The 16,799-nt window shown below is 42.1% G+C and overlaps 1 protein-coding gene across 22 annotated transcripts in view; it reads right to left on the minus strand.

The window, feature by feature from the left end:
- Positions 1–9,268: 9,268 nt before the first annotated feature.
- PCBP2 (poly(rC) binding protein 2) overlaps positions 9,269–16,799 on the minus strand; it is a 28,510-nt gene continuing 20,979 nt past the window's right edge. For 16 of the 22 annotated variants that reach the window (XM_042454011.1, XM_042454026.1, XM_042454024.1 and 13 more), the window contains one exon: positions 12,613–14,838. In XM_042454011.1, coding sequence (XP_042309945.1) covers positions 14,508–14,838 — 331 coding nt within the window. In that variant the 3' untranslated portion in view covers positions 12,613–14,507. Of the gene's footprint in view, positions 9,652–12,612; positions 14,839–16,799 lie in introns of those variants that run through there. The other 6 variants (XM_042454032.1, XM_042454031.1, XM_042454030.1 and 3 more) reach the window with 1 other exon arrangement.

Below are 16,799 nucleotides of genomic sequence, written 5' to 3' on the forward strand. Positions count from 1 at the left end.
GTGGAGGGTGGGTGGGGTGGGGAGGTGGGGGCAGAGAAGGAGGGTCAAGGGGCAGCAGAGGAGCGCGCAAGGGGTGGGGAGCGGGAATTTGCCGATGCTGATCCTGCTTCTGCCCGAATTTCTGAAATTGCTTAAAAGAAGAAAAGGGACTCCCTCAAGTTTACACTTGCAAGGAAAAATCCTTTCTTCTTGGTTTCTCAGGTGAAGGTCTTGGTTTTGGAGAAAGATGTTTTGTTCCCTTTTACATTTGTCATCTATTTGTGTTTGAGATAACCTGGGGACGTGAGGCTTTAAGTTATTTTAAGCCCAGGAGTGGACAGGAAAGAAAATGGATAATTTTGAGATTAATTGTAGCTCCTCCATCTTTGTTTCAAAACAGGCTGTGGGACCGTGCCTTTCAAAGTAGGGAACAGGCCCTCCATCAAGTTTAACCTGTTGACTCTGGGGTGGGTGACTGCAGCTTGCACACTAGCCATGTACTTTTCTCAGTTAATGCTCAAGGAGGAGATGGGTCCCTGTTGTATTTCCCCCTTCTACAGGCTCCTTGGCCAAGGACCTGATGAATCAGCGGGCAGTGTCCAAGGCCCAGTATCATTCAACCCAGAGAGAGATGCAATGGGAGGAAAGGCACAGAATCCAGCCGCATCCCATTCCTTTACAGTTCTCTCTCTTCTGTCAGAACAGCATTGGAAATGTAATAGCATGCCCAAGTGTTGCTCACACATCAGGTCTGATTGGTAAAAACCTAAAGGGAAGGGGCACCCAAGCCTGCTCAGCAAAGTGGGATCTTTGCAGGCGGTGTCTACGGTTTGTTCATTCTCATCAGCCAAGGTCCTCTCATCTTCCATATACATCTGTTGCTCCATCACAAGTAGGGGGAGAGTTCATGTTTAAACTCCGATGTGTGCGCTAACTCAAATGTTAAGGCCTACACCGATCAACCATCGGCAGAGGTGCCTTGGTGCTAATTCCCATCAGCCTACAAAGGAGAAGGATTTGGCTTAGGTGCCCAGGCAGATGTTGCTTCTCAAACAGGCTGTGTTGGTTTTATTGCATGGGCAGCAATCCCCCTTTTTCAGAGGAAATTGAGGGGAGCAGCTCTGGGAGAGATTTCACTCCAGTCCGGAGCAGCAGTGCTAGGATCTGCATTTTGCAAGGGCTGAAACACTTTCAGACCCTCAGAGCTCAGGTAAGCAAGCTATGGAAAGTTGGAATTGCTTGGTGATTCTGATGAACAAGATTTGAGATTGGTCACTAATCTCATGGTGCTAGTTTACTAGCATGAGCCTGGTATAAAGCAGTTTAGAGCCTGAAGCCGCCTAGCCTTATATTTGCTGCCAAGGCAGGTTGCTGCTTAAGTGATGTGACATTTGCTGGGAAGTTTTGTTCCAAGCCAAAAGGCCAGGCAGAATTGGTGATAAACCATTTCTTCCTTGCGTAGCTCAATCATTAGCTAAGCCAAGAGGAGCTAGACTCTTCTTCCCCTTATCCTGGAGCAGATGAGAAAGCTAGCATCTTTGTCTTTTGTTTTATACAGCAAAAGCGCAACGGTGCAGTAATCTAGCATTTTACAAAATCTCAAGTGTTATTGAAAGGAAGAGCCCAACTGCTCTGCAGAGAAGTGTAAGAGGCAACAGAGATGTGATTTTAGAGGTCCAGAATAGATTTCTCCCGTCACAGGTATGAGGGGCTTTAGCAATCACTATTTTTTTTATAGTTTTTTGTGGGTTTTTCAGGCTATGTGGCCATGTTCTAGAAGAGTTTCTTCCTGACATTTCACCAGCATCTGTGGCTAGCATCTTCAGAGAATGCATTCTCTGAAAATGCCAGCCACAGCTGCTGGCGAAACATCAGAAAGAAACTCTTCTAGAACATGGCCACATAGCCCAAAAAACCCACAAAAAACTATGGATAGCGGCCATGAAAGCCTTCAACTTCACTATTTTTCTTTCTTTCTCAGCAATACATTTTCAACTGTGAGGATTAGTTACATGCTTTCCAAAGAACAAAAATAGAGGTGGGGGAGGTTATTCACAATCTCCACTGACTTTCCGATTCCCCCATGGCTCCTGTTATTTTAAATGTTGCTGCCTTTCCCAGATGGTAAAAAAGGTGTTCACATACCTCAGTACTGGTTGATTTTAATTACATTTTTTGAATGTTAAAAAAAAGAAGTCAATTTTCAAAGGCAAACAAATGGAAAGAAACCACCACACTAACACATGACAAAGAACTAGCTTGTGTGTGTTGTGTGGCTTCAAACTGTTTCTGACTTATGACAACCCTAAGGCAAGATTTGTTTAGAGGTTTGCCATTGCTTTCCTCGGCTGAGAGCATGTGATGCCCAAGGTCACCCAGTGGGTTTCATGGCTGAGTGGGAATCGAACTGTGGTGTCCGCAGTCATAGCTCTGGCCTAATGCAAGAAATCCTCTTGCAGTATGAGCCATGATTGCCTATTGGGCTCTTGTCTCCACACAGCAGATGGGATAAGGTGGGAGTGAAAGTATATAGCATGGATTAGAAATCTGAGACAGGTCTTAATGTGAGCCTTGAAGCTTCAGTGACCATTCTCCCAGCAGAAGGCAGCTAGAAGGCCCAGGGAAAATGCTGTTTTCCAGGCCTGCTTTCAGTTACAGAGCATTTAACCAGATGGGTGTGAGGGCTTTGGCTAACCTTCCCCCAGGCAAAAAACAAAAAAAAAAAAAAAAAAAAAAACCACCTTAATTCCTGTAGCAGCTAGGAAGAGCATACAATCTGCCACTTCAGCAGGAGGTACACCAGGCATAGCAAAATAGTCTGTAGCTACATGCAGTTTCTACTGGATAAGCATTCAGGACTACAAAGTTCTAGCTATGGGCCAGAGGAGACTTTTCTCTCCCACCTGTCCTCTGGCAGTAATGACAGTGATGTCAGCAGCCCTTCTTCCTATACCCCATAGAAGAGATTTCCCTGTTCTCTACAAATCCTTCAGACAAGGAGTGAAGAAAGAGTTCACTAGAAGCCAGGAGATTGGGTGGATTTGAAGCTGCATAGTGAATGGAGCAATTCAACACACAACACAACACTGCAGTCATATTGTGGCTCACATTTCTTATTTTTTGGTTAAACATATCACCAAGGCAAGGATTTGTCAAAAATTGTCCATTAAAACTCAGTGAAAATCAAACATCTTTTTTAAAAAAAGCATCATCTTGGTTCCTTGCCCCTTCCTCATAACTAGTCTAAATGGAATAAATTATACAAGTTGGGAAAATTATGCTCACATAGATGCAATGGTTTGAGCATTCCATGACTGTGAAGAACAGGGTTCAGTTCCCCACTTGGTCATAGAAACACATTGGATGACCTTGGGCAAGTCACATTCCCTAGGCCTCAGGAGAAGGCAATGGCAAACCCCCTCTGAAGTTGAGAAAACCCCTATGACAGGTTTGTGTTAGGATCACCATAGGTTAGAAACAATTTGAACTCAACCTTGGCTGTTTTCATACTGCTTCTTTAAAAACCAACTCTGATTTAGAATGGTTCTCAAACATCTTGGCAAATGTCCAAAAGGAGTACTGGAAAACAATGTTTTCCAGATCTCCATCAAAATAGAGTAGATTGTCAAGAAAGGTTTCTTGTGTTGAGATATGGCATTTTAGAGGCAGATTCCCAGTAACAAAAGCACCACTATTGGATATATTTAAGATCAAAAAATGTGTGTGTGTGTGTTGGAGAAGGCCATTTATTATAAAAGCATTTGCTGCGTTTTATACCTTCAGCAACAAGGGTGTTAATCTGTGCTGAGCTAGATGATCTCTAGAGATATTGGCTTCATGCTTTTATTGAACACATCTGGAGATGAAGACAAATTTATCCAGTGCCTATATGGTGTCCCATGACGTCAAATCCACTGGTTAAGCACAACAGCATTTAGTCTTCATGAGGAGATGCACTACTGTAGAAGGTGCTGTGTAAAAGACAGGGCCTAGACTAGACAAAAAAAAACATGTATCAGCTCAACCCAAAGCAGATCGTAGGCCCCACTAGCAGAAAGAAGTTCCAGGTTCTGGCAGAACTATTAAAATGTTAAGTTTTTAAAAGCCAAAATTCTGCACAGAGACCATGCTGTACAATGCGATGGGTTGCAGGATATGAAGCCATGCTACTGTTTTTCATTCCCAATCTCATGCTGGGGAAATCAGTTCTCCTGTTTCAATGCAAGAACTCAGTCCCATCAACTGGGTACTATGAAATACTCCATTATCTTTTTTAAAAATTCTGTGATTGTTCACTGTAGTTGTTGTGAGCCATGTTGGGAACAGATCAGGTCACAGTGCTTTCTAAGCTCCTACCTTAAAATAACTTGCCCATGTATAGACGTAATAGCTAGTACAGGGGTACCCCGGGTTACGAAATTAATTCGTTCCGCCGCCGCTTTCGTAACCCGGAATACTTCGTAAGGCGAAAAAGCCATAGGCGCTAATGGGGAAAAGCCGCGATTTCGTGTGAAATAGCGCCGAAAAGCACCAAAAAAATTTTCGTAACCCGAAATAACCTTCGTAACCCGGAACAGTTTTTTTGAATGGATTTTTTTCGTAACCCAGAAATTTCGTAAGGCGGCGCATTCGTATCCCGGGGTACCAGTGTAGTACCTTTGGCGCTTGATGAATAAGAATGCAACCACAATCCCCTGAAACAGATTAGCATGGAGTCATCATTCAGGGGTTTAGCATTTGCTTCTCATGTTTGAATGCCCACTTTCGAAGAATAGCATTTAAATCATTTCAGCATCTTAGGGAAGCTGTTGCCAGCCAGTGGAGAAAATAATGGGCTAGTTCGGCATGAGCTAGCATGGGGTAGTAGTATGAGCACTGGACTATGATTGGGGATCATAGTTCAAATCCTTGTTCAGCCATGGAAACCCACTTGGTGGCCTTGGCCAAGTCACATTCTCTCAGCCTCAGAAAATGACAAAGGCAAACCTCCACTGAACAAACTTGCCAAGAAAACCCGAAGGAGGTTGTCATGTCAGATATAATAATAAATTTATTTATACCCTGCCTTTCCAATGAAAAATTACTTGAAGGCACACAGCAACAAAGTTCAGCAAGTAGTTTGACAGTAGGAATTGGCATTTTTAAAAAGTACCTCACTGGCAGCCAAAATTAATCATTTAATCTACACTGTCCACAAACCATAAACTGGAAATGAAAGCAGTGTTTCTTAGAAACAAACAACTCACCTTTCTTATCCAGAACCAGTCTTGCAGATTGTATAAGCTCTTCTGATCAAGTCACAATGGTTAAACTTTAGGTCAAGAGTATCCCTTTACCTGTTTGGGTTGATCTAGGCCTCTCTTATGTCATTTCCCAATGTCTCCATTTAGCTTCTCATAGTTACATTCTTTCCATCCACCCCTCCCTGTCGAGCTATCACAGGGCCTGCCCTTTAAAAAAGGTTGCACTGCACAGCGAGCATGACATACGACCCATCCCAAACACTCCCAGCCCAGTTTGTCATTCTTCCTGTGGAAGGCAAGTTCTCAGTCTCTTAGGTGAAGCCATATGTCTTACCACTTCAAATCTGTGTGTCCCTTATGCTTGTTTTAAAACATCCACCCTTGTAAGATAGATCATGTCTGTATGGTAATAACATTGCTAGATGAGTAATGGCACTGCAGATTTCAATTAAAGACCATTTTGTACTCAGTGTTGGTATGCTCTTTACGTTTATGCCCTGTATGTTCCACAGACTTCCAAAGGCAAGTACCTTTGTGTGTGAGAGAGATGAAGTGTTTTGGACTGTGGAAGCAGCAAGTTGGTAGGGAATGCTCTATTCATATTCCCTTATGCTTAACAGTCAACAGTCCAGATTCCATTGTTAAGGATTCCTGCTTTCAATTCTTCAATCGTTTTAGGCAAGTTGCTTCTAGTCTTTTAAAGCTACAGTATAAAGATAAGGTTGAGAATGTGAAGGCAGTACCTGCTTCAGCCCCAGAAACTAAAACATTGGCTTAAGAAGCGCATCAATGGACCTGACTTTGTTGCCCCTCTGGTAAGAAAAACCAGAACAAATTATGAAAATGGACATTACTTTGGCACCAGGTACTCGCAACAGTATATATATTAAGTACAGGGCTTCATATTAAACCCCCTTACCAGCCAAATATATACTCAATATATCAAATAATTAGAACACAAACACACCAGAATCTAAACATTATTACATTCTCAAGCCCAGTTCTGAACTTTCAATAAACTATGTTATGTATGGAAGAGGACCTATAGCAAGGCTGAGCAAAGATGTTGAACAGCAAATCCTAGCTGCCACAGACAGCAAAATCTATGGTGAGGAATTCTGGAAGTTACATTTCAACATCTAGAAGGTTTCATTTTGTCCATCTCACACCTACAGTGAGAAAAGGGCAAGGGGAATGCAGCTTAATGGCTCAGAAGTGGCAGGAGAGAAGATAGGGACTTGTGGAAAGTATCAAAAACCCAAGCAACTCTAACCTATTTTGTACCTACATGGTTCTGCACAACAGCCTTCTGAAATGAATGCTTCCTCATTACACCAGAGATCCCATCATGTTTGGTGCAAGATATGGGTACCCTGGCATGAAGATCAGACACAAAAAAGTCCCAGGAACTAAGATACATATGCCAACAAGTTCTGCAGATGCACAGATGTAGTCTTGAGAACAGAACTGTTGAGACTCGTCAAATCTCTAGTAACTAGGTGACATATAGTGAAGTGCAGAATCATGCCGAACTGTCAGCACATCCAACTTCAAGAACACTTCAGGAGTTTTAGCATACACACTGCTACACTTAGATTCTCTATCAGTGGCAGCATGAAATGAGGCACACATTGCGACAGAACCTGACTTATGATGCTCTTCCTCTGAAAGGGTATGAATAGAGACCCTCCTTCCCCCTCTTGCCCTATGGCACTGCAAGTTTAATGAATAAACTACATTAGACCGATTTTCTCAGCTAAAGCTCAGGAGAATGAGATAAGATTGCTTAGCTTTCTTTCACCTTTCTTACCTTCATCCATTATGCAAAAACAGTTGTTTCCCATACTTTGGCCCTTCTAGGAAGTACAGGCAAGCCCTCCGACTGCACAGTAATAGCTGCACTGAACATCAACCTCTTTTCTACATCTAGCTGACTTCCAAATGAAGAAACAAGGCAGAGATTTTCCAAATCTCTGAGATCAAAGGGAAAAACATTCAGATTAAAATAATATTCCAGGAATGACACTATTGACCTCAAGCACAGTATCTGAGGCACTCCAAAATCAGATGGGATCATGTAACCATTCAGATGCTGGACTATAACTCCCAGCATATATTGGCGAGGGACACTAGAACCTGACAGCGCAGTATCATGTTGAGGGTCACATGGTTCCCACTCGTCTTGAACAGCTCCAGGCAACCGTAATATAATGTTTCCCCAAAATATAATGCCAAAGTGGCCCGTTCAGTGATGCTTTATGGAGAGGTCTGGGGTTTACTGTGAAGTCTAAAATGGCAGCTCTCTGGTTGTTAGAGAACCACAGACAAGAAAAGGCAATATTACACTTAGGGCTGGGGCAAATATTTTTGTGTCTCCTCCCCCCTCCCCATTTTCAAAGGGCAGAGGCAAAAGCATTTACACTTCTATACTGCTTAACAGTGAACTCAGTGGTTTAAAATCTGTGAGCCAGTTGCCCTCAACAAGCTAAATACCCATTTTACCGACCTATGGAGAATAGGAGGCCGAGTCAACCTTGGAGCCCTGGGATCAAACTCACAACATTGTGCCTCTAGTACCGGCATATTAACAACTGTACTGCCAGGGCTCCTTAGCTTTTTACAAGCATCATTGCATAGTGACATGTTATACTAGTGGTATTATAATTAGAAGGGGTCACCAAAAACTGGAGCAAGTTTCAGGAAATATCCACCAAGTGCTACCAACGGCAGGTTCAACTTGTGGTTGAGATGCAACAAAGCAGGATACAGAATGAAAGCTTTTGCTTTGGAATCATTTGTAAAATAGGAGCTGGCCCTAAACTGAATGCTTGTCAACAAAAGAGGCAATTTGTTCAGCACTGATGACCACCTTAAAGAGATAGTCTAGAGAGGTAAAATGTTTAGTGCCTTTCATTTTTTACACACACCACATTAGCCAAATTAGCAGATTGCATTCTATAGCTCAGGTGCAGAAAGCTTTACACACACACACACACACACACACACACACACACACACACACTCTTGTTTCATACTTGAGTTATCCAAAATCCTAGCCACAGTAAAGGACAGTGGGAGTTGTAGAACAGAATCCTTTAGGAGTTTTATGTTGGCCTAACTCTCCATTACACCAGCATACAGCACCTTTCAGAGCAGGGCACAGCAGCAGCTGGGGGATGGAAAAACCATTTCCATTGTCAGAGAAAGCTGCCTTTCCACCTCATGAGTAGTTCAAGAGCTGACAACACAGCTGTTTTCCCTCTATACTGAGATGACTTCTTTTGCTACTCTCCCTATTGTCACATCCATGGCCATTTTGTCATTGCCTATACTGCTGTAGTTATGCCAGCCAGGAGAGTCATGGCCACAATCAAAAACATCTGAAGCACTTAAGATTCCTTACCCACTCCATAATATTCACATTTGCCAATTGTAAAGCAACAGAGCCAGCCAGCAACAGATATTTGCATGGAATTCACTTTAAACAAAAGTGAAAAAAGAATTACAGTTGGACTTAGGAGCACACCAGTGTGTCTAGCTTTTATTTTCAAAACGAAAGCCAAGACCTATGGTAGCTTGATGATTTTAGGATCATTTGCACACACAGTGCATACCGGATGGGAAACACTACACTAACTAACCAGCTATATTAGTTACATTTCTATAGATGCTCTTTCTGCCCTTGTATTGAGGGCCTGACTAATATTTGTTTTATAAGCCTCCTCCCAACCCTCAATTCCCAAGTAGAATAGTCATGCACTTTAATTCACTGCTAAACAAGATGTAGATCCTGGAAGAAAATATCTAGTAACTTACAGGCCACAGCACAGTAGTCTACCTTTAGATGCAGCAAGCTCTCAGAGAATATTTCTTACATTTAGGAGTTCCCGTCCCTCCTAATACATAGACCAGACCCACACAACCCATATTGAGTATTTCTAAGCAGGACAGCTTCTTGAAAAGCTTCTAGTCACGTATGAACCAGAGTTATCACACAAAGAGAAGAACTCAGAGTACCACACATTTCTATTCACAAGGAAAAAAGCTCCAGTCCATCTTTTTATTTTTTTGAAAAATTTCTGACATTACAGAACTAAACTGAAATGTATTAATTCCACTCTTACATTTCATGACATAACAGAAAAACTTCATGAGCCAAGAAGGGGGAGAAGCTTATAAACTAAAATATGAATCAGCATTTTAACAGCTGAACAGAGAAAAGGAATTAAAATGCTGCAATTAAAAAAAATCATGAGTGGATGGGTAAAGCATGTAGAACTGAAAATTTACAAACTAGTTAAAACCTGGAATTGCTGACTGTTCAGAAACTACACAGATGGATCATGGGGATGAACGGCAGAAACGGGTAATGAGTGAGGCGGTTGCATTGTTCTAGCTGCTTCCCATTCCACCAGTCTCCGAAGAAAGCCTACAATGAGAACAGAAGTTAAAGACCTTTTAACAAATGCAGACTTGTTGAAAACCACAGTTTTAGTGCAAGACAAACTCAATTCCACCTGGACTGTATCAACATTTAAAGCACCCAACATCTACTGTTTAATAAAAAAGCTGAAAATGACTTACAGTACTCTTTATTGTATTTTATTTATATTCAACCTTCCCCCCAATTAGTGCCAGCTTTCCCCCCCCCCCCTCAACAGAGAAGCATCTGGAAGTTTTACACCAGTGATGGCTCTGAATGTCCTGTTGTCACTTTGATGCTGAGTTCAGTTTCTGTCAAGCTGCAGCAATAGCTCCCACTGGCTAATGTAACCATTTTCTCTCATGCAGGACCATGCCATCATCAGAACCCCTATTACTAGCTCAGTCACTGAGTTTTGTTAGCAGCAGACACAACAGAGTGCACTTTGTTCCTACAAGCATCCGGCAGATATACAGCAGCACTAAAGTACAGTTCAGCTGCCTTGCAACTTCAGCATCCAGTCCCTGAAGGAAACTACTGACACAAGCCAGTAATGGTGAGGCCACTATATGTTGGGAGTTAACAGCCAAGGTAAGAACTAGTCACATCATTAAAGGACGAGCTACAGATGGATTTGCTGTAAGAGCTGGGATAGGAATTCCCCCCCCCCCTTCTCTTTCAAACTAATCAGAACCACTGACAGGTATCTGGAGCAATATATGATCAGTTCAAAAGTTTTAGTTATCTGATGCTTAAAGTCTAAAGCTAAACTACATTTACAGTAGTCCCTCCACATTCAATTGAGTTAGGGAAGGACCCCCGTGAATGTGGAAAAACTTTTTACCTAAGAGAATACTTCTCTAGAAATGTCCAGACCCTCCAGTGCAACTCTCTGGTCAACATGAGGACTAAGAAATGCCTAGAAGTGTTTTTTCTAGGAACAGCTGGGTTCTCCAGCACAACTCTGTAGTCAAGATCCAGAAGAATTACCCTGGATGAGTTAGAGCATATTAATCAAAACCGCAAATCATCAAATCCATAAAAGTCAAAGCTGCACATGTGGAAGGCCAACTGTATTCTGCCTACCTAGCTTTATACTTTCCTAAGCTAAGCCACTGGGGCTGGAATTTACTGTTCAACAAATGCAGACTTCCTCATAGCCCTTAAGCCAGGTTTTACATATGCCTTCACCAGCACTGTGCCACTTATACCACCAGTGATACATGAGGTCATACTGCTGATTTGTAAGGGACTGGGAGAGCAAGAAGTTGCCTTTAACATTTCTCCTTTCAGCCCTTTCAAGTCCAAAGACTTGTAAATTTTATGTCCAAGAGGTGCAAGCCAAGCCAAACATAAAACTTACCTTTTTTGTTGATGCCCTCCATTTGGACTGTCTCAGCTGTGCAAGAGTTACTCATCTAACAGCAGACCCGCCCCTGGCTGGGACTGATATTTCATGACACAGACTCAGAGGTTGAGATGACCCAGGGACATAGAATCATGTCAGAAAAGGTGTGAAAGGCCCACATGAGCAGAGCATGATCTTTTACACCTTCTCTCACCCAGTTCTACTGGAATGCAATGAGGAATTTCTAGAGTGATCTAAGGCAGCCATAACGTGATGGTCAAATGGCAGGCGGTAAAACTCTTTATGCTAGAGCTTTATGCTGATCAAAGGGCAAAAGAGTCTCATTCATGCCAACTCAATATATGTAGAAATCTGTGTGCTCTGCTGTGCTGAATTCTCTGGAAAGGGAGAATGGTACAGAGAAAGCTGTCTCACCATTCATTACCCATTCTTCCACTTAGTTATCACTATACATACAACCAAGGGCCCCCGGTTCGCTTTTTAAAAAAAATGTATGAAATGTGTGATGCGCTTACTCCAATATGAACTAGGGCATTCTGAATTGGGGCTGTTGTGCTTTTAGCAGCATGAGGAAAGCTATGTTTTTTTCTTGACCCTCTCCCTAAGAATACATTTTGCACATGGTCTACAAAGCTCAACCCTACCACCACAAATGCTGATATCACTACTGTCCTTTCAGTGCTCAAAATGGGCGTGTTTGTGTGTGCTCTGGAATGAGTGTTTGCCACTCTGGAATTAGTGTAGTTGCCAGGCCCTTGACATTAACTTGCAGAAAGGAGCCAGGGTTTGGCTAAAGTTAGCATTCTAAAGCATTTTAGAATTACTTCAAGTGCAGAAAAGACTTCTGTGCTTGTAAAACCCAGTAAAGAAGACCAATTCCTGTGTTGCATCTACAGAACACAGAACTAGTTTACTTGAGGTCTTGAAGCAAGATGTTAGCAAATCAGGTTATAGCAGATTATTTCCACTGCACAAATGAGAACAGCATGAACAAAAAGGGGAAAAGAGAAATTAGGCTGGGTGAGAACGTCCTGCAAATGTTTATTGAATGAGACTCCATTAGAGCTCAACTTATTTGAATTCCTCTGTTTCATATGCAGACCCTGGAGCACAGAAACTACTTCTCGTGTTACTCTCAGTTATCACCAAAGAAATTATCTTAAAAGTTCTAGTTCTTATGTATGAAATGAAAATGTAGTGAACATTTCTGAAGGAAAAGGGCAGGATTTTAAGAGATGCCAAAATCTAGGATTCTTGGGCAAATCATTCAGCAGTAAACCATGCCCAGTGTGCCTTCCTATTAATAAACATTGCCAGAATAAATCTTTCCTACTTTAACATCTAATATTATTAGATGAGGACAGTAATTAAACCCCATATGACTGCCAGCTTGACAGAAAAGGGGAGTAGAATAAAACTCAGATCCCTATTTCCCATCATTACAGCTCACATGGTTATTATAATTGCTTAGGGGTAGTGCTGCATTGAACAAACAGCTTTTATACAACACACAATCACACCTACTTCTCAAGAACAGACGTACACCTCACAAAGTCAGCCTCTATATGAGACTAGAAAACAAACAGCCAGCCCAAAAACTTGGTTAAGAGTGGACAATTTTTACTTAATGTGGTTACACTACAGAGCAAAACAGTTTTTTTAAAAAAAGGTTACAATTGTGAAAGTCAAACTGCAGAAACAAGTACTTTAAAAAAAGACCCCTTGCTACTCAAGAAAAAAGGGTTTGACATAACAACTGTGTAAGTCGGCCAGTTGATGGCCACCCCCTCCCCACCCCAAACAGGATCAGATTAGGACTCTCATCTTCCTGAAATGCAAAGAGTGGCATTGTGTATGCCATCTGACTTCCAGCCGTCAGCCACCATTTCAAACTTATTCAGCTTTAAAAAAATATATAAACACAAGATTCTTAGCAGTCCTGCTGTCACCATTCTTATTCAATGTTACCTCAGTTTTTGAAGGTTTTTAAGCACCAGAGATTGCTTCAAAAATTTAAGTGTATTTACAGTGTTCGTATGGCAACCCCAGGCTAAAGATCATGTGTATTCAGGTTCAGACAAAAGAATGAACATATGAACACCATGTTTAAGGCAGCAGCATGTCACCTCACTACATTTTCATTTTGTCCGCACAATATTCCAGTCAGCTTCCAATGAACCTTTAGTGAAGGAAACTTGCAGCTGCTGGCCTCAAAGACTAAGCAGAAAGACCAGGACGAACAAAGCTACGTGGCCAGACTCTGCAGCTGACCATTTTTCAATGCCAATTACATGCCCAAAGGAGCAGCTGTTAAGATGCTGTTGGCATTAGTTAAAGGCCCATACTGCCATCAATAGACAAACATTTTTAACTACAGTTCTAGGATACAGTTCTAAGATACCCACTCTAAGGAACACACTTTAAAAAGAGAGTGGCACCTGCAGCATTATTCCATCTGTTCACTGCAATGTGTTCACTACTCTAGGTGCAGTCACTTCTTTAAGTGGCCAAGACAGTCCTGAGTATGGAGTAAGCCAGGTGTCTGAACCAAGCTTTGCAAAGGTCTGTCATAAGTTATAAAAAAGAATGGATGTGGTGCAAAGAATATACTGCAGTTCTATTGAGCAGATGAATTATAAGGCTGGCTGGGCCACAGTTCTCAAGGGAAAGAAGCAATTTACATGAAAGCGGGGCAGTATGCAAGATCTAACCACCCCTCTCATTCTTACAGAAAAGAGCATCACAGCGCACATCTTTAGAACTGTGTATTAGATTCAGAACCTTCAAAGAATATGATTTATAAATGTAATCAATGTTGTAGGGCAGCCTCCCCCCCCCCCAAACCTGGTGCTATGCAGATGTTTCAGACTAGCCAACAGAGTCAATGCCCAGGCATAGTCCAAACAAATTCACAGGGCACCAAGTCAGTGAAAGCTGTGCTAGTGCAAGGGTTGGTTATCTATACAAAGCCTTTAGCCTGGGGGGTGCAATGTTATACTCAACCAGTTTGTGGTCACAGAGTTCAGTCCTAATTCAGGCACACCTGTGTATGTTCTCACTGTGACAGCTTTATTACAAAGAAAGACATTGAGACATGTTTGCCCAAATTAGCCTCTTTGCACAGCTTAAACCAAGGAATTGCAAATAAGTATTTTGTTAACAGACCCTAGCATAATTCCCTTCTCACCCACCCACCCACCCAACCACCCACTCCCCACCCTCCTTTATCCCATGTAACAATGCAAACTACTAAAGCAACATCTACAAGCTACATAATCAAGATCACTACTGAACTCCAAAACTTATTAATATGCTTGCTCAATTGTCCTTGACCTAGTAGAGGTCGCCAGCAAAAAGAAACTCCATCCTAATGGAATCACAAGCTCACTTTCCTTTGAAGTTTTTTTTAAAAAATCTCTTCCAAGTTTCCTCTACAGGATCCCCACATTGCTGAAAAACAATCTGCTGTTCCTCTAAGGCCACAAGCAGACACTCAGTAGGGAGAGAATCTCTGTTTTTCCGTTTTCAGTTTGTTAGTAACACATGGCACAGCTGAGGTGGTGGAGGCACCCTTAGCAGCAGACACAACATTTAGAGCCAGGAGAGGGACGGGTTTCATGCCAAGCAGACTGGAGACACAGGGGGCGGTCGGAAGAGGGTTGGGGAGGCTGGAGGGTGCGTCGGAGACCCCTGCTGTCGCAAGCGAGGGGGTGGTGGTGGAGGAGGAAGAAGAAGAAGGGGTGGAGGGTTGAGAGAGGTTGATGCTGAGGTGGTCGGGGATCGTGACGGAGGCTGCCTGGGAGGAGGGTTTAGCGCTTTCTAAACTGTAACAGAGGAAAAAAGGAACAAAAATACGGGTGGGTGGATGGGAACACCACACAAAAAGCACAGGACACAAACAGCTTAAATAGCAAGAACCTAATCTAGGAAGGTTTGGAAACAGCATAGCCAGAAGAAAGGTGGGACAGGGAGAGAATACTGGCTGCAAGGGAATCTCAACATTCTCTTGGTGTACCAAGGTCCACTAACAGGGCTCCACCCTCAAATCCCAAACTCAATCCTATTATAAATAATAGTTTTGGCTTTTGCTGACATTGGTTGCTTTCATAAACTATGGAGCACATACATATACTTAATGCTGTCAAGGCAGGTGAAACCCTGTCGCTTCTCTACACATTCTTGCAATGCATCACTGTCCCTCCCTCCCAAACCAGTGATCTATTCCTTTAGGCTTAAGACAGATAGTCTGTAGGCCCTCTGAGTATTCAAAACATGCATATGGGTAGCTGCGTCTTGCACTGTAACTCACTGAAAATCTTAACAAAATAAACTCTCTGGACAACTATCAGAGGCTTAACACAAACCAATTTTCTCTGCCGCTGAACAGAAACCATTCTTTATCTAGCAAGAGGACCATTTTAAAATCTGCTTTAAAATACTTGAAGTAAGTCAAATAACTGAGGGAAAGTTTAATTTACTTATACTGGGGGGGGGGTCTGAACTCATATCTGCTTTTTCTACATGTGGTTCTCAGTTAAGTTTTCTAGGAACTACAGCTGTATTTAGAGATGTAGCCTGCTTCCAGGAAAGCCAAAAGCCATTTAAGCTGAATATTTAAGTTTTTCATAGAAGCTTTCTTCTTCAATGTCCCTTGCACATGAAATCATTTTAATTAAGACCTAGAGATTTAACAGGACACTCGGCACACTAAGACAAACAAGGAACAACTTTTTCTACTCTTAGGGGAATTCTGCACTAATTGTGTTTTACTTGATGTTACAACAGTAACATTCAGCCTAATGCGAGGTTCATCACCATAAAAACCCCCACCATGCGTGAAAATTGAAATGACACTTGGTTTCCTGCCCCACCCCCAATGCATTTCTTCTAATGCCACCCAGGGAAAGAGATTAGAGATGAGAAGATTGTGTCCTCTACAGATTCTGCTGTGTACAACGATGGATCCCCACTGCCTAGACTGAAGTCAAACAGGACTAACCAGGAGTATTGCAAATACTTTTGGTAGTTTCTATCAAGCAGACATGATTTAGAAGGCAATGGGAAGAAGGATGACAGAATATGAATTACTAAAAGGACTGTTATTTATACAGAACTTCTCTTCCCTTCACTATTTTGTACTACAATCTAGCAGGCAAGATCTGTTTTTAGCTATGTTGTGTATACACTTGGCTTTAGGTACTACATAAAACACGCTCTAAATCCTTGGTATACAGTATTATCTTTGACTCGATGGTCACCATTTGCAAGTGCCACCAGACCACTCACAAAGCAGCCCCACTTCCTGCAGGGCTTTATTTCCTCAAAGTCCAAAATATACTATTCCAGGTGCAATATTACTGGATAATGCTTGTCATCCACAGTGAGAAATATTACGTCTGAGCCTACAAGAAGGAATCCCAAAATACAAAATTGGCCATTTGTGAGTAGTGAAACATTGAGATGTGCTACACAGGACTCCCAAAGTTGGTGGGCAAATATTTCAACCATCTTCCCATACAAAAATTCTCACTAGTTCAATAAGACAGCTGGGCCAGTAGAATGCACAGAAGCAACAGCTTCCTAGGCATCCAGAAACACTGTTCTGTTTCAATAATTTGGAGTTACTTTCAGTTGCTCAGGGCCAAGAATCTAGGACACTGTAATTGTGATGCTTTCGAAGTATTAGCAGGAACACATTTGAGAAGACACCTATTTATACACAAGTAGCTCGTGCAATACTACAAGCCATCAACTCATCTATCGGGAGCTAAAGTGGCTGATGGAG

The sequence above is a fragment of the Sceloporus undulatus genome, chromosome 2, assembly GCF_019175285.1.
Source record: "Sceloporus undulatus isolate JIND9_A2432 ecotype Alabama chromosome 2, SceUnd_v1.1, whole genome shotgun sequence".
Classification (NCBI taxonomy): Eukaryota; Metazoa; Chordata; class Lepidosauria; order Squamata; family Phrynosomatidae; genus Sceloporus; species Sceloporus undulatus.